Raw genomic sequence first — 17,829 nt, 5'->3', positions numbered from 1 at the left:
ACTTCAATTTTTTTTAACATTCAATTTACTATATAAAAGATCATATTACCCAGAGTTTGTCATTATTGTTGTCCTCGTTATCGATAACAGATGAATATCCGTATGTGACACCTCGTATTTTAAGCATTCCATGAAGGATAATACAAGGGTATTGAATCCTTGAATCGGGTTCGGTTTGACATGTTTCATATACATTTTCATTTCCATATACCGTGCAGAAAATTTTCTTCTGAGTTCAAGGTTTTCATTTCAGGTTGCCCCGAACCGGATTTCAACTCGAACCTGACTAAGATTACAGTTTCGACCCATTCTTGACCTGAACCTGACATTTTCCATTTTGGTGTCAACCCGACCCGACTCTGAATTTTTTCTTTTAGGTTTGACCCGAATCTCAAATTTTCAGGTTAGATCATGTCGGGTTCGGGTAAATCGAAATTTAGAAACAAATTTTCACGAAAAATTTCGGGTTGCCTGGACTGGATCTGATATTGGGTCAAAACTGGAAGTGAAAGTTCAGTCGAGTCAGATTCCGGTTGAAGTAACTCAGGTACGGGTCGACTTCAAGTCGATACCGAAATCAAAAATTTCAGTTTCAAGTAAAGTTCGGGAAGAAATCTGAAACCTCAGTTCAGTTTCCAGGCGAAATCAGGCTCTGCGTTCCGGTCAAACCGAATCTGACCCGTTCCGATCATTTCTTAACTTTATTTTATACGGCAATCTCATCACACCCATCTGTCCCTTCCTTTACATCGCATACCCAGACTACGAAAACATAGGATAAGACGACGACATTTTGTTGTTCCTACAATATTCTAATAATATTTATAAAATTGTACGCTGATGCATGTAGTAGGTAAATGTTGCTAAACTTTCCAAAACATTGTCTAAGAACTTTACGTAACATTAGCATTGTCAGATTTGTGCTAAACTTTCAATGATATCCCAACTATGATACATAATATAGCTGTTAAATTGCATTCCAGTTCAGTTCGTTGTTACAGACTAAAGTTTCTCTAAATAAAAGAAGCTGCACATTCATATGAACGATGAGTTACAGATTCATTCTTTAAAGTTTATTGGTGCAATAAACAAATTTATTATTCCATTTACAAAAAGGTCGAAATGGAATTTTAGTTTTCAGCAAAACAACAACAGCAAAAACTCTACGTTGTGAGCCGTATTTGATATTAGAAAATCACTGGATTACTTGGAGAGTCAACAACTTCAAGGCGTGAAAGTGTAGATTGAAGACAACCAAGAAACAAATCCAATTGGAATCGGACCGATTTACTTCTTATAATGCGAAATGTGAACTTGAACGAATAAAATTGTCGAGATTGTATTAAAGCCACAGCTCATCGTCATAATTTAAACAAAGAAGTCGCGGACCTAGTAGCTTAACTATAGAGCGAGATGGATTCTACAGTTGTAATGTGGCTGCTTATTCATCTGTTATCTGCAACGACACGACAGTTGAAAGTAATACGGGTTCTGAGTAACCCGATTTTTTATTGCAAATTGCATGTTAAAACTAATGAAGTAAAAGATTGGGTTTGGGTATCAATGTTTCGAAGACACTTAGATCAATTGAAGTAACAGATTTGATAATAAGGCTGATGATGTGTTTTCCATGAAATGTTAAAAGTTTGCAATCAATTTAGAGAATTTAGAGATGACGGGATTAACCACTAGCCAAATATTGTGACTCAAATGACTAGTCGTTTGTAACACATGTGTTGACTCCAGTGCTCTCGACTTGACAAATTCAATTTTTTTTTGTCGAACATGGGGGATTTGAATTTTGTTGCTAGAATGATTTAACCTTTTATAAACGGCGATTATATCATCTTTCGTTTCAGAAATAATTTTTCTATTATATGAGAGCTTCATTTATTATTTTCGTCATTGTCGATAGCAGATTAGCGGATTAGCCGTTTCTAAATTACCTAGGCGATCAACTGAGTTATAATCATCTCGTATGTCCAAAAAACAAATAAATTATTTTCCATTTTAGATTCAAATTTCAACGGTTATAGTATTGGCCAACTAACCTCAATGTAATTCTGATTTAATGGCTTCAGAAATTCAAATACAATGAGTGGTTACCCACTGGTAATACCCAGCTAGATGCTAGAGTTTTACCTAAAGCGAGAAGTCACCGACTTCCAGGGATTATTTTGGGATTATTTTGAAGTCGGTGACCCCTCGACTTAAAGCAGTCTCATAAATCCTAATCATTTCTTTCTTCGTCGATTCATCGACATCTTGAACACAAACGTTCCACGGTGTCGCTACACAAACCGGTCTCGAACCATTGTAATATTTATTACTAACGTACGGAGAGTAATTAATGCCACGCCGAATCGACCAGTACAACATTTCTTTGAAACATGCACATTGCCATGGATTACCTTCCAACGTAATTTTCGCCAAGTTAGCGAAAGCATTCGCTGTATACGGAAAAAATGTCAACTTATTATGATCCATGTACAGTTCCTGTAACAGTGAGGTGGTGTTGAAGAGTCCTGCAGGTAATGCTTCAATGTTGTTCCGATTGATGTGCAATTTCTTTAGCTTTACCAGCGGCAACAAAAGGTCCTCACGCAGTTCTCTGATGGAGTTATCGGTCAGAACCAGGAAGTCTACATTCGAAACGATGTCAAATGCATGGGGTTGAATAGACGCCAGGTTATTTCTTTTGAGGAGCAGTTTCCGTAGTTTTTTTGGTAACGATGAGCTTGGTCCAAACATATCACCCCTGAAATTGCTCAATGAATTGTCCGATAAATCCAAACTGTCCAATTTGTTGAGCGTAGCGAATGTGTTCGGTTGAACGATGGAAATGTTATTGTTCACCAGGGACAGTCTTCGCAATGAGTTCAATCCGAGGAATGTGTATTCATCGATGGAGGTAATGGCGTTCCTGGACAAATCAAGAGCCACTAAATAGTTCAAACTCTTAAATGCATTTCCCGGTAGACTAGAGATATCATTGTTGCTGAAATCGACTTCCAAAAGCCGAATATTAGAGAAAGCTCGGAATAGATGATCGGGTATGGTTTGCATGCTATTCCCGGATAGATTGATTTGTTGAAGCTTCTGAAAACCACTCAAGCAATTCCGTTCTACGTCATTTATATAATTCTGTGATACGGTCAACGTTTGAAGGGCTATCAGTCCTTTAAATGCATTCGACGACAACTGGGAATGGAACAATTAATGGAAAAATTATTTGATTGCCTCCATAGCATGTGTATCTCTCATACCTTCGTTAACAAATTGTCATCCAAATTTAACGTTTCCATGCTGGACAGCTCTCCCCAATCGTTTAAGTAACTTAACCGATTATTCCGTAAGTCCAAATGTTTCAGCATTTTCAAATCAGAAAAGGCGGCGGCTTCAACATTTTCGATCTCGTTGTGTGAAAAGTTCGCGGTCACTAAACTGTGTAGTGTCCTGAATGTTTCCCGTCTCAACTGGGTTAACTGGTTCCAGCTGATGTCCAGAATTTCGATTTGATTGCCGATCGAAAACCAATAGTCTTTTAGAGTTGCCGTCCGAGTGTTGGATATGTTCAGGTGATTCAAACGCAAATAGTCTCTAAATCCATAATCCGATGTATGAAATCTACCCACTTTGGACAGATCTAAATGTTGTATGTACTGCAGAAATGCATTGTGATGTTCTGGAACCATTGAATGGCAAACCACTCATTCAGATTTATTTATTTACTTTCAACATTACGCATACACACCTGCATTGGTAAACACTGAATCCACTTTGTTAACAATTTTCAAATGATTCCAATTCGATCTCATTTCGGCAGCTAACTCCTGCATCGACCGGACATTGGTGCACTCCACATAATTTTTCTGAGCGGCGAGTTGAACGTAATTACACTCAGATGAAACGAAATGGATTTGTAGGAACACATTTATTAGGATGAGCACCACCGAGTTGGTTAAAAACATTTGAATAATTTGAGCGGAAAATCCGATTTATCTTCTCTTTGTCGCTGGTCTTATGCATTTGAATACAGTCGCATAGAGAGGTACTGATGTGATGAATTTTTAAGAATTCGATGAATATTCAAACCGGTCGGATAAGAACACACACTGGATCACTGATCTTACACTGGTATGTAGTTTCGCTGAATAATAAATTCGACCGCGAAATATAGCCAATTTCAACCTAGTCCAATATGCATACAAATGTACCAAGAGTGATGGAATAGATGAGAGTTTGATGGTGCACGTACGAAGGAAAAATGTTCACCGATTCACTACCGCCAATACTCTCATTGTACTACCTCTCACTACTAAATGTAAATTTTAAAAAAATCCTTGAGATCGATTATATTGGTTCGTATGTGCCTGAATCCTAATTTTTCTAACATGAATACGATTTTGTAGTGATCGAACTAGTAAATGATCAAGTTGGACCCCTACCCTATGCCATCATTTGCTCAATCGACAAACAAACGACAGTGGCATCGCTTTCCTCAGTATACGACAACTGCTAGTGAGTTTCTATTTTTCAATTTGACTCGATAAACCCTCAATTCGCCTACGAGTATTTCTGTGATTGACACTGACGATTACCTTCTGTTGAGAAACTGGTTATGGCTGTAATATTCTCATCTTTATATATTTCTGTGCAATTTGCATAACTAATAAAGTGCAACTTGGTGTATATCGTAACTTGTTTCTCATTGTACCTATTAAGTTCGTGGCGAACTGCTTGATATTGCGGTTAGTTACATTTCTTTAGAAAAAGTAATTTACATTTCCGCCAAAAATGTATACAATGTGTCGATTGTGTAATATAATAAGTACTATCGATCCCAACTCTCATGAGGCATGGGCAAATGGAACAAAGTTTAACACAGCGATAACATTGCTAATGATATTCAAACAAGCCATGAATATGTGCTCGAAATGTTATGTATGACATTATCGTAAATTGTGTAATGGCAGGCAAAAACATTTGCAATCGATCAATTAGCATGAACGAAATCCCACATGGCCATTTGGCTGCTACTTTACAAACAATCGCCGAATTTAATCGACAGATAAATTTTTATCCCACATCTCATGTCGAAAGGGACCGTGTATATATAATAAGGCAATTCCCGACCCAAGTAGAAGTTTTTATACTCGAGTAGTATAAAACTTTGACAGAACTGGTATATCAATGAATGTTTCAGTAATTTGATAAGAATTACCATTAAAGTGTGGTAGGTTGTAGATTTAACTGATGAGATCCGTCAAGCTGGGGTTCTTAAGCTAGAGGCATTGAGCTGGAAAAAATCATTCGTGTTTGTAAATAGTTACTTACAATTTAAAATGACCTCTTGTAACTGCAGTTGTCAGTGTCTGACGTTTCTAGTACATTACCTACATTCATGCTTCCAAATTTTTATTTTGGCCAGTGAAAAGTTTATAGCCCGAGCCTAAGGTAAGGGCTATTATCCCATGTGCTAGCACTAGCAGATAATAGTATATTGCTCTCATATGAGGTGGGGATAAAGATTTACCGATGGAGATATAAGAGAAAAGAGAAAACCGATTTAGCTGAATGACAAGGAGAACTTCACAAATTGATAATTTCGGATATATCACTCGTATGCAATAATGAATATTACTTGACGTTTGCACCATAACACTCTCGCGTGTTACGATGTTATACTCGGGCAAGCCCTCGTGTACGTACATGTCTCGTTATATACTTCATGTGGCTGTAACACACTATTAGTTGCCATTCAATAGCGCTACATATTGGTGAAGAATTTTTTCCAGCTCACTGTCTCCACCTTCAGCTCTACCGATTTCACCAGTAAAATCAAGATCCAGCCACATTTTGGTGGTAATTCTTATCAAATTACTGAATCATTAATCGATATGACATCACAGTGTTCCAAAACGTTACTGCCACATTCATAAATCTATTTTTGACATCAATACGTCACTTTGCGACCCCTTTATGTACCGAATTACCCTACAGTAACAGTAGACTTTCGAAAAACCAAGAAAAAAATTTCTTGGTTTTTTGGGTTTTGGAGCCCATTTTCCCCGTGAGGGGATTGTAAATTTTCCTTGTTAAATATAAAAATCTTAAGGACGTTGCAACTTACATTGAGACACCTCAAGCACACTTCTTATGGTATTTTCTATGTTCCCCTGCCTCTCGCCTTCACTTACTACTGCAGAAATGTTAGAGCAAACGATTTTATTTCATGAGGCTTTTTTGAATTTTTTCGGTTATTGATGAAAATGTGGAATAAGAGATCTGTTTTACAGCGATTGGTGAGCGGATAGGTTCGGAAACATAGAAAATACCATAAGGAGTATGCTTGAGGTGTCTCAATGCAAGTTGCAACGTCCTCAGGATTTTTATATTTAACAAGGAAAATTTACAAACCCCTCACGGGAAAAATGGGCTCTAAAACCCAAAAAACCAACAAAAATTTTTCTTGGTTTTTCGAAACTCTACTGTTACTGTAGGGTAATTCGGTACATAAAGGGGTCGCAAAGTGACGTACTGATGTCAAAAATAGATTTATGAATGTGGCAGTAACGTTTTGGAACACTGTCATGACAGTTCTGTCAAAATTTTTAACTTTATACTCGAGTATAAAAGCTTATGCTCGGGTCGGGAATTGCCCTAATATGAGCCGTATGTGAAGACATTTATTCAAAACAAAAACGACTAGTGGAGGTCCATCTTCATACAAAAGGTCATTTTAATGTGCATTTGATGATAAAGGTGTGAAAATTGCACCATCGGTAAAGATTGAAATTCTGAGCATTTTTGGATAGGGACCCCAAAATTTCCGGCCCAGGTGCTCCCCTGACCCCCCTTCAAAGTTTTCGATGTAGAGGTAACTTTGATGAATTTCTGTGAAGCGATTTTTGAAGCCACATATGCCATATGGGGCTCAAATGAAAGCTGAAGGCCCAAAAATTTTTTTAGTGGAAAAAAATTTCCCAAATTTTCCGTTCTTTCCACAGTTTTTCCGATTTTCCGAAAAATTGAAATTTTGATTTTAAGGTTAAAGTTAAAAGATTTTTAAAATTTGTTCTAAAAGTTTTTTTTTTCTTGATATTATTGTTTACTATTAAAATTCCAGACTTTTTCCCATACAAACCATATTTCGATTTTCGCACATAGAGCAACCATGTTCAATTTTCATCAAAAATTTAGACCCTTTTGCATGGCAATTTTTTTCCGCCAATTTTTTTTTTTTCGATTTTTAATCTGATATTAGGTGGTTATGCTTAGAATGATCTAAAAACAAAATAAAACCACTTTTTCGATTTAAAAAAAATGTTTAGACCTCGAAATCTGCTAAGATACGCAAATTTCCCACAGTTGGCGAACTTTGGCCAGCACTACAACACCTATAATGGACTCAGACATCAAAAGTGTACTTATATCGCAAAGCTGTGGCCCTCAGCTTTCAAATGATACCAAACACTCCACCTTTTGATAAAAAATGTAAGACCTATGATGTGAGATATGTGGTCCGACCCTATTTCAAGCAAATTTCGAAATATTTGGGAGGTAAGTGAAAAAGGCAAGACAAAGCCAATTATGACTATTTCAATGGAAGATGTAAATATCGTCAAATGATTTCCATCAAAAATGTTCCCTTCCCACTTATTTCCGTTCCTCCCAGGAGGAGCTACAACTAATTTTCAACCATTAGGTCTGGAATGGGAAAAAATTGATTCCTTTCTACATCATTATTGCGTCTGGAGCACCTCTTCCGACTAATTTACACAATTTCAATGTGGAATGACAATTTCTTGAAAGTAACTAGGTTCAGGACTTCTCACCCAGACGGTTCACCACTCAGAATGCTTACATTTCACGACTTTTCAAAGGAATTTTTAGTAAAATGTAAGCATTCTGAGTGGTGAACCGTCTGGGTGAGAAGTCCTGAACCTAGTTACTTTCAAGGAATTGTCATTCCACATTGAAATTGTGTAAATTAGTCGGAAGAGGTGCTCCAGACGCAATAATGATGTAGAAAGGAATCAATTTTTTCCCATTCCAGACCTAATGGTTGAAAATTAGTTGTAGCTCCTCCTGGGAGGAACGGAAATAAGTGGGAAGGGAACATTTTTGATGGAAATCATTTGACGATATTTACATCTTCCATTGAAATAGTCATAATTGGCTTTGTCTTGCCTTTTTCACTTACCTCCCAAATATTTCGAAATTTGCTTGAAATAGGGTCGGACCACATATCTCACATCATAGGTCTTACATTTTTTATCAAAAGGTGGAGTGTTTGGTATCATTTGAAAGCTGAGGGCCACAGCTTTGCGATATAAGTACACTTTTGATGTCTGAGTCCATTATAGGTGTTGTAGTGCTGGCCAAAGTTCGCCAACTGTGGGAAATTTGCGTATCTTAGCAGATTTCGAGGTCTAAACATTTTTTTTAAATCGAAAAAGTGGTTTTATTTTGTTTTTAGATCATTCTAAGCATAACCACCTAATATCAGATTAAAAATCGAAAAAAAAAAAATTGGCGGAAAAAAATTGCCATGCAAAAGGGTCTAAATTTTTGATGAAAATTGAACATGGTTGCTCTATGTGCGAAAATCGAAATATGGTTTGTATGGGAAAAAGTCTGGAATTTTAATAGTAAACAATAATATCAAGAAAAAAAAAACTTTTAGAACAAATTTTAAAAATCTTTTAACTTTAACCTTAAAATCAAAATTTCAATTTTTCGGAAAATCGGAAAAACTGTGGAAAGAACGGAAAATTTGGGAAATTTTTTTCCACTAAAAAAAACTTTGGGCCTTCAGCTTTCATTTGAGCCCCATATGGCATATGTGGCTTCAAAAATCGCTTCACAGAAATTCATCAAAGTTACCTCTACATCGAAAACTTTGAAGGGGGGTCAGGGGAGCACCTGGGCCGGAAATTTTGGGGTCCCTATCCAAAAATGCTCAGAATTTCAATCTTTACCGATGGTGCAATTTTCACACCTTTATCATTAAATGCACATTAAAATCGGTTTGGACCTCCACTAGACGAACAGTGTTCACACTCTGTTCAGTGGACCGTTTGATGGATTCGATATTTGTCCAGCAATTTTTTCCAGAGGAAATCTACAAAACAAACAACGATTGTGTAACAATCGATTTAAAGAAGAGAATCATTCCGTTTTTCACTTTAAATCACCGACTACCACTCTTTCGTTCAACCATATGTAGTTCTTGTTGTTGTTTCTTCTCTCTTTTTTAAATACTAAACGACACAACATGCTTTATACGACAAAGGAGACATCGCCTATCAAATTCTGGTTAAGTGCAGAGAGCCAAACATTTAATGTGTATATTGCTACAGCTTACGGATCGTATGTGTACGAGCACATAAACGGGATAATACAACGGCTTTAACTATTTTGTGACACACATCAAGAGGCATCGTGATGATGGCACATATTCTATGATTGGAACGAGTGTTACACGTTTTACCCTTTTGCAATTGAATGCGAGCAAATGTTTCGGTTCCCATAAAGAACGTATTTATAGTTGATTATGGTTTTGGACGTAGGATGTGGAATTTTTCATTCATGAAGTGGGGATTTTGTTGATTTTGTACTTTGTAGCCTTTTACGGACGTTACACATTGCCTTGAATATGTTACTAGCTTTGTTTCGCCTAAAATTTGGTACAAAATTTTTTACTTCATCAGTTTTAGAACGGGCGCTTTTCTATAGCAAAGTTTTATTACTTATATAGTACATTCTGTCATAAAATTGCTAGCTCTCAATTTTCTTATGAACCAACTTCACAGCTTATGACATTTCACAGTTATTTTACCCGAGTGAAATTATATCACTTAAAAATAGAGTGGCAAGTATGAAGTACTCAAAAAAAAATTGTAGCCCTCTACAGGCCAACCGAGGTTTCATATACAAGATAACACTAGCTCGGTCGTAAATTTTAGTCGTTGTACGACATTTCTATGGGACAAGTGGGTTGGCCTGTAGAGGCGCCACATTCTTTGCATAGTACTTCATTTTCTGCGGCTTATTTTCATGTGAGCCAACTTCACATTTGTCATTACAGAACAAATGTCACCATATGAAGTTGGTTCACATGAAAATAAGCGCATTGACAGCAGTAATTTTATGACATAATGTACTAAAGTATGGGAAAACACTATTACATTTCTTCTTAGTTTCTAAACATCATTTTCCTATAAGGATTTGAAAAGTCTGAACCCAACCATTAACTAAAGTCAATTGAGTGCTGATTGCTTTTCAGACTTGCAAAGATCATTCCTTACAGACATTATAACAGTTGAATTACCTCACGTTCATAAATATCTAACCACAATATGGCAGGAAAACCCGACTGAACATAAAAATTGCACGTGGCCATTATACATGCCCATATACAGCACAGGTAAAGAAGTGGTACATGGAGGGTGCTATGTGAACGCACACATAAGTTATGATTTTCCCATGTGCAACTAACAATAACAATATTACGAAATCCAATGGAAAATAAATTTAATTTAGGCTTGAAATCTCGTACACTCAGTACGCAAGCATTACACGGAAATGGTAAAGCAAAACAACATTGAACCGATATGATTGTCTTACGCAACTAGTGAGGTAAGTACGTTCGTAGGTTTCCTTTGGAGAAAGTGTGTCGCGATTTGCAACTTCCCCACTTTACAACGATTGTGAGGTTACTATGGTTTCCACTCAACAAAAAGTACTCCGTGAGAGAGCGTTCTGTCAAGTTAACAAAGCAATTTTAAAAAAATATTCAATTTTGTCTTTCACCTAGAGTCCTTTTTTGGGAAGTGGAAATCAAGCGATCAAGAGCTTTAAGGCAAGTACAGAGAGCAAAAGAGAATAAGCCATCCAACCAAACAACATAATTTGAATTACAGTAGAGAGTTTAAACCAATCAAATGAAAGTAAGAAATTTTCCGTTATTTGTACTTGCCTTATAGGTTTGGATCATTAACTGGAGGTCTAACTAGTGGTCTGACTGGAGGTCTAACTGGAGGTCTAACTGGAGGTCTAACTGGAGGTCTAACTGGAGGTCTAACTTAAAGTCTAACTAGAAGTCTAACTAGAAGTCTAACAGGAGGTCTACCTGGAGGTCTAACTGGAGGTCTGGTTGCAATGGTTCAGTTGTGTTTGATCAGACACTACGTATGTGCATAACAATCGTCAAAATGTTTCACCTCTTTCCGAAGCTCAAACTGAATTTAGTCACATAACAAGTCACCCGTGAAACACTGTGCAATCGTACAAGTCTTGAACAAATTCCAAATCGAAATGGAAGAAGCAGGAGACTTAGTTATAATTGCTTTCTTCGTATAAACGAAAATATTATTTCATTCGTATACAATGTGTACATAATATATGGTACCATCCAGCGTGTGTGAAGCGTGCACACATTTCCTTTGATACTCCAGATAGTGAGATCCACACACACAAACACACACATTACAAAATAGAAACGAAATGAATGAAACTCCTGGCAAAATACGAAAGGATGCCAAATAAAGTTTCCTTTAATAATATAAACTTATTACGTTCGCATAATACGACGAACAAAAATCGCCACAAATCATTTATGAACGTCACAGAGAATCCTATATTAGATTTTCGCAATGCGAATCCATTTATATTCATGTGGAAGGAGCGACTGGACCGACCGAACACCCACAGTGAAGTTAATGTTAAGACGGTGAAAATGGGTATAGAGAGTGAACTAATCTCAAATCTGGATAAAAGGTAAAACTATAAGACACACCAGCACCAGAGTGTGCAAAAGTCAGTTATTACATTACGTTAGTCTCAAAGCTAAACAAGAAAAAAAAAACTTTTTGTTTTGATTGAAGTGGAAAAAGTCAAGTAATTGGAGTGTATAACGATGATGGCAATGCTCCAAAAAGTATACTCTTGATGTGCTTTCCCGTACACTCAATTCATTAATGTTGTCTTTGAACTTCCAGCTATGCATTGATTTTGCTCATGAAACATTAATGTGTGTGGCTTCTGAATAAATAATTAAATATTTCGTAGATGGTTCATTAAATACTCTTGCTGGCTGTTGTATTACGAAAAGGTAATTTGTTGAATTTTATCTAAGTTTTAGAGTAGGTATCCATACACGCCATGTCGTCTACAAACAATGTTTTTGCTGCACTTTCATTCATTGCAAATAGCTCGTGCAGAGTTCCTGATTAAATTTTCCATTCTTTTTCAGTCAATGAGCGAAGTTTGTTATACCCTTGTGGAAGTGGCTAGTCATCTGTTATCGACAACGACAACAAAAGGAAAGCGATTAGGTTTGGTACTCTTTTTATAGCAAAATGTAAATTGAAACCAAGGTGAATAGATTTTGTTACGAACACTAGGCACAGTGGTGCTTGAACAAGTTTTCACTGTACTGAACAAAATTCCCCATTTAAAAACACTTAAAACGTCGACTGAATTGAATCGAATACGATACATGTTATGAGTTATAAACAATACTCTCTCTAGCAAAGAAACTCTCAGCTCCCTGTGTCACATTCAACCTTATTTCTTTGAATTCTACAAACACTATTCTACATTTTGACTTACTACGCTGTAATTTACATGAAAATTCCAGAGGCCACTTGATATTTTCACCAGCTTAATAAAAGTAGTTTGTTTGCTAGAGAGAGTATTGGTGTAAAACATTCTTTTGATGGTATAAACACAGGATGCAGATTCTTGTTAAGAGCTAAGGACCCTTTGCAAAGTTGTAGCCTAAATTTAGGCGGAGAAATATTCGTTTTTTGATGATTTCTCGGAACCAAAATCTTTTTTGAAAAAGTAAAACCATTAAAGCACGCAAAAATGTATAAGTTTTAAAGGAAAAAACGGTTTTTGAGTCATAAAGTCCACTTGGAGAAACCTGTGCAGATTACATTCTACATAATCTGCAAAGGTTTCTCCAAGTCATTACACCCACAAACCGATTTTTCCTTTAAAAGTAACACATTTTTGCATGCTTTAAGAGGCATCGGTACTTAGCTAAAACGTAGATTACATTTGCGTGCCATGTATTTAAGAGTTTCCATCTCTTTAGTTTTTTCACCCACCAAAATATTCAAATTCACTCTGCCACCTGGCGTTGCGTAGCGGAAAATGTGAAAAATTCCATAGAAATCTCAAAATGAACTGACAAAAATGGCTGCCGCCATTTTGAATATTCGCTTCAATAAAAATGGTTTTTATTAGTTTGTGCAAATTACAAAACGAAATTTAAAAAAGTGAAACCATTACTTTGTCAGTTTCGACGGCAGAAATGTTTTGTGTGAACATTTATTATAGTGAAAATTATTGTGTGACGAGATAAACATGCAGTTTGTGGAAAAATTCAGTCAAAAAGACGCACTTTTACAGTCAAAGAAATTTAGTTTTCGGGTTTTCCAAAGGTATTAATCTTATTTAACCCACACTTTATCCCACAACAATGGAATCCACAAATTTAAATTTAGTTAACACAACGGTCACAATGACGGCGCTACAGTCACGATTTCAAAATGTGATATAGGGTGGATAATTAAATTTTGGTTTTAGCTACATTTTCTCTTGCTTTTTAATTATTACATCAGGCTTCTAAATTAAGAGTACCTTTATGCAATATAAACCGTTTGAGTTTGAAAAAAGATGTTTTGTATCAGTGAACGATATAGGAAAGCGTTCAGTACGTCTCAACAAACAAAAGAACGTAAAACATATTTGTATATTTAGCCACCCTACGTCCGTCATCGCTTCTATTGTCTTCAAAAACATATTGTGTGCTTGTCATGATATGTATCAGAAGTTTGTTTATTTATGTGTCTCATCTAAAATGCTGGCCAGCAAAATTTTGATCATTAATTTCAACGGCAAAATTGATCTAAATGTTAAAATAATTGTGAATAATAGTGAAGTTAATGTGGTTTTGTTTTCTCTTCATAAAGTAATTTGCATCAGTTCGACGTAAAGTGCGGAGCACCATTAGAAAAAAAAAACTCGTCGCTGAAGAATGATCAAAAAGTTGCTGGACGCATAGCTACAACTAATGCTTTGCAGGATATAGAATACAAATTAGAGAAACACCAAGAGCCGTACATTTGAAATCTTCACAATCATCATTTCAACTAAAGGCTTTTTTTAAACGAAACGGAAGTTCGCTCGCAGACTCGGATCGGAACATCTCATTCGTTTTCGCTAAAGCTCGTAGCCGTCATGAATCAAGATTCCCATGAAGAATCGCCAAAAATAAAAAATCGGCAAGTGATGAAGAAACGCCGGCAAAAACAAAGAATGATAAATTTGTCTTTGTTGCGTTTCTTCACACTTTGGCGATTCTTCGTGGTGATTAAACAAATCCTTGGAAATTTATCCCTTTACGAAATTTATCTAAAAGGCGTTATTTGTTCGAAGTTAGTGAATCTATCCTTTTATAAAAGTTACGAAATGCTGCCTGGTTCGATCCTAAGGAAACTCTTATTTTACGTCAGGTAACGGCATCTTGTTCGATCCTAGGGAATCCATACTTTAACGAAAGATCCCGAGGACACTATCATTTTACGAAAGATAATGTAGAGACATTTCAAAAACGTATTTTTACACTTTGGCGTTTCCTCACACTCTGGCGATTTTTCTCTTCTTCTCTTCACACTCTATCGATTTTTCTTGGCAATTCATCATTATGGTTGATTTGTTAAATCAACAAGAAATATTGCCATAATGTGAAGAAAAACCAAGAAATATCGCCAAAGAGTAAAGAAACTCCAAGGATCATAGAGAATTGGAAATTTGTCTTTATGGCCAAAGCACCTAGCAGGGTAATAGAGGTTTTTACACGTCAAATAGAGTAGTATTTTGATACCAATAATACCATTAGCAGCCCTAATGGTAATTTTGCAATGACATTAAGAAAAAAAAGGTATGGAAATATTCGCATACTTCGATTAAAGTAGTACTCTATTTTTTTCTATTACCCTGCTAGGTGCTTTGTTATGGCGTTTCTTCACACTTCTGAGACTTTTCTTGATGATTTAACAAATCAACTAAATATGATGAATTGTCAAGAAAAATCGCGAAAGTGTGAAGAAACTCCAAAATATGACAAATCGCCAAATAATACAATATTGTCGATTTGACTATAACTTTTAATTTAGAAAAAGATTGTACGGACAGTATGTACTGCATATCATATAATTCCTCTCTCTTGTGTTTATCTGTGTTCTACGAAGCCAAAATATAATTTCGGACTACAAGTAAACCGTCTCGACTGCCCAGTAGTTATTTTCCTAAGTTCCTAATGAGTGCAAAAACATTAGTTAGGAAAGCATAATTTTTATGTGAATGTTTCTGAATGTTTTTCATCTTAATATTTTCATGAAGTTACAAATAATTACAAACAATATTGCGAAGACTACAGTTAAAATAGTTGTGTAATTTATATTATAGCTGTGAGCCACATTTCAAATCTATCACGAGAAATAAAAATGTTTTCCGAAACGTTCATGAATTTTGCGGTCACCCATCTAAGTACTTACCGCGCCGATTGATGCTTAACCTGAGAATCCGACCGTCATCTATGCTGCTGATGTACTAATTTTGCTTGTGCTTTAACACGTTCTTATTTCGAAGCGTTGCTACGGCAATATAAATCCTGCAGCTATATTATGCGGCACGCAGCCTAATTCAAGTGTGTAGTTTTTATATTTCACTTTTGTGAGTTGTCACTACAAGGATTGTTCTAGGTTCTGAAAGAAAGTGAATTGAAACCGCGTGAAGAATCACGAATTCAATTATTTTCTGTGAAATGACGAGTTTGGTTTTTACGATTTTGCTAATTAACTAATTCGTTTCTAATGCAGTGAAATTTCTGATATTCTCATTCGTCTGTGTTTCTACGGATTCTGACTATATTAAAAAGGTATTCTGATCATCAAGCTTCATTACAATCAGCCAAGATATTTTAGAACAGTTTTTGTTTGTATATTAACATTTAGTCCGACTTGAATGCATGGTCCCATACATTTTCTCATATGCAGCACACAGATATATTTTTGATGCGTCAAATATGCGTTACACAGCTATGATATAGAGTACACAGCTACAATATGCAAATCCTAGCTATAAAATGTGTCCACGGTGCATATTGTAGCTCTGTAATCCATAATATAGTTGTGTAACTCATATTGCATGTAAATAAACAACATTAACAGAATATGCGTTTAGTAGCTATATTATAAAAACTACAGCTATATTATAAGTTACACAGCCTTTATCGAAATTCACGGATTTTCCGTGTACCCTAGAACGAGGTCGGAAATACATCAAATAAATCAAATAGAAAACAGACTTGGAAATTGTTATTTTGTCTAAAAGGTGATATTAAAATTCTTTGGAAATCGTAACATCAAGCATAACTGCATGAGCAGGCATCTCAGGATTATAAATCAGGAACTTTGAAGTTCGTCATATTCATATTCTTATCTTATTCCTGACCAGATTCTGTTTTCATAATTGAGCTCAATCATGAGCTTCACTTATACAAAGAGTTGAATTTATTTCCTATGCCAAATTGTAATTTGGCGAAAAAGAATGTTCCGAATCTGCGTTTCGTTTAAAAAAAGCCTTTAGTTGAAATGATGATTGTGAAGATTTCAAATGTACGGCTCTTGGTGTTTCTCTAATTTGTATTCTATATCCTGCAAAGCATTAGTTGTAGCTATGCGTCCAGCAACTTTTTGATCATTCTTCAGCGACGAGTTTTTTTTTCTAATGGTGCTCCGCACTTTACGTCGAACTGATGCAAATTACTTTATGAAGAGAAAACAAAACCACATTAACTTCACTATTATTCACAATTATTTTAACATTTAGATCAATTTTGCCGTTGAAATTAATGATCAAAATTTTGCTGGCCAGCATTTTAGATGAGACACATAAATAAACAAACTTCTGATACATATCATGACAAGCACACAATATGTTTTTGAAGACAATAGAAGCGATGACGGACGTAGGGTGGCTAAATATACAAATATGTTTTACGTTCTTTTGTTTGTTGAGACGTACTGAACGCTTTCCTATATCGTTCACTGATACAAAACATCTTTTTTCAAACTCAAACGGTTTATATTGCATAAAGGTACTCTTAATTTAGAAGCCTGATGTAATAATTAAAAAGCAAGAGAAAATGTAGCTAAAACCAAAATTTAATTAGCCACCCTATATCACATTTTGAAATCGTGACTGCAGCGCCGTCATTGTGACCGTTGTGTTAACTAAATTTAAATTTGTGGATTCCATTGTTGTGGGATAAAGTGTGGGTTAAATAAGATTAATACCTTTGGAAAACCCGAAAACTAAATTTCTTTGACTGTAAATATCAAAAAAACAACAAATTTAATTGTTTTTTCAAAAATGTGGAACCATTATTTTGTCAGAAAAGGTGTGAATTAATAGTGTAAATAGGCCATAAGCCGTGTAGTACGTACGTCCACCGAAGCGCTAGGGCTGCAGTTTTCAGGCTGTCTTTTCGGGTTTTGTGCTAGGAAAAAGGGGTGATTCCTCTTAATTTTTGATGATATCTTTCCACCAGAATCTTTTTACAAAAATGTACGACCGCAATACCAACCACGAATGTGTTATCTTTAAATAAAAATTAGTTTTGGTTGTAGTCCTCTGAGAAACGCGAGCAGTTTAACGAAATTTTCATAAACTGCTAAGATTTCTCAGGGTTGGTCAAACTGCCACAACCAAAACTAATTTTCAGTTAAAGCTACCACATTCGGGGTC

General features: G+C 35.8%; 1 protein-coding gene and 2 long non-coding RNA genes across 3 annotated transcripts; 1 reads left to right on the top strand and 2 right to left on the bottom strand.

Moving 5' to 3' along the window:
- Positions 1-214: 214 nt before the first annotated feature.
- LOC119066609 lies at positions 215-16,425 on the bottom strand. Its single transcript, XR_005085770.1, has 3 exons — positions 16,339-16,425; positions 5,392-5,396; positions 215-226 (listed from the first exon to the last, which is right to left on the bottom strand). It is a non-coding gene; the product is annotated as an uncharacterized LOC119066609 (long non-coding RNA).
- Positions 2,052-4,218, bottom strand: LOC119066568 (insulin-like growth factor-binding protein complex acid labile subunit). The gene is made up of 3 exons (XM_037169116.1): positions 3,755-4,218; positions 3,267-3,685; positions 2,052-3,201 (listed from the first exon to the last, which is right to left on the bottom strand). Exons 1-3 carry the CDS (start codon positions 3,969-3,971, stop codon positions 2,173-2,175), a joined length of 1,665 nt encoding a protein of 554 aa, XP_037025011.1. The 5' UTR covers positions 3,972-4,218; the 3' UTR covers positions 2,052-2,172.
- Positions 6,717-7,874, top strand: LOC119066610. The gene is made up of 2 exons (XR_005085771.1): positions 6,717-6,880; positions 7,372-7,874. It is a non-coding gene; the product is annotated as an uncharacterized LOC119066610 (long non-coding RNA).
- Positions 16,426-17,829: the final 1,404 nt, after the last annotated feature.

The sequence above is a fragment of the Bradysia coprophila genome, chromosome IV (assembly GCF_014529535.1).
Source record: "Bradysia coprophila strain Holo2 chromosome IV, BU_Bcop_v1, whole genome shotgun sequence".
NCBI classification, from domain to species: domain Eukaryota; kingdom Metazoa; phylum Arthropoda; class Insecta; order Diptera; family Sciaridae; genus Bradysia; species Bradysia coprophila.
This window is presented reverse-complemented; position numbering and strand designations above follow the sequence as displayed.

What these genes read in the sequence shown, in the direction of transcription:
- LOC119066568 (XM_037169116.1), bottom strand. Translation starts at nt 3,971, where the DNA reads ATGTTTTTAACCAACTCGGTGGTGCTCATCCTAATAAATGTGTTCCTA. An exon ending in TTCAGTGTTTACCAATGCAG is followed by an intron (nt 3,686 to 3,754) that starts GTGTGTATGCGT and finishes CAATGGTTCCAG; the next exon opens with AACATCACAATGCATTTCTG. An exon ending in ATGACAATTTGTTAACGAAG is followed by an intron (nt 3,202 to 3,266) that starts GTATGAGAGATA and finishes TTCCATTCCCAG; the next exon opens with TTGTCGTCGAATGCATTTAA.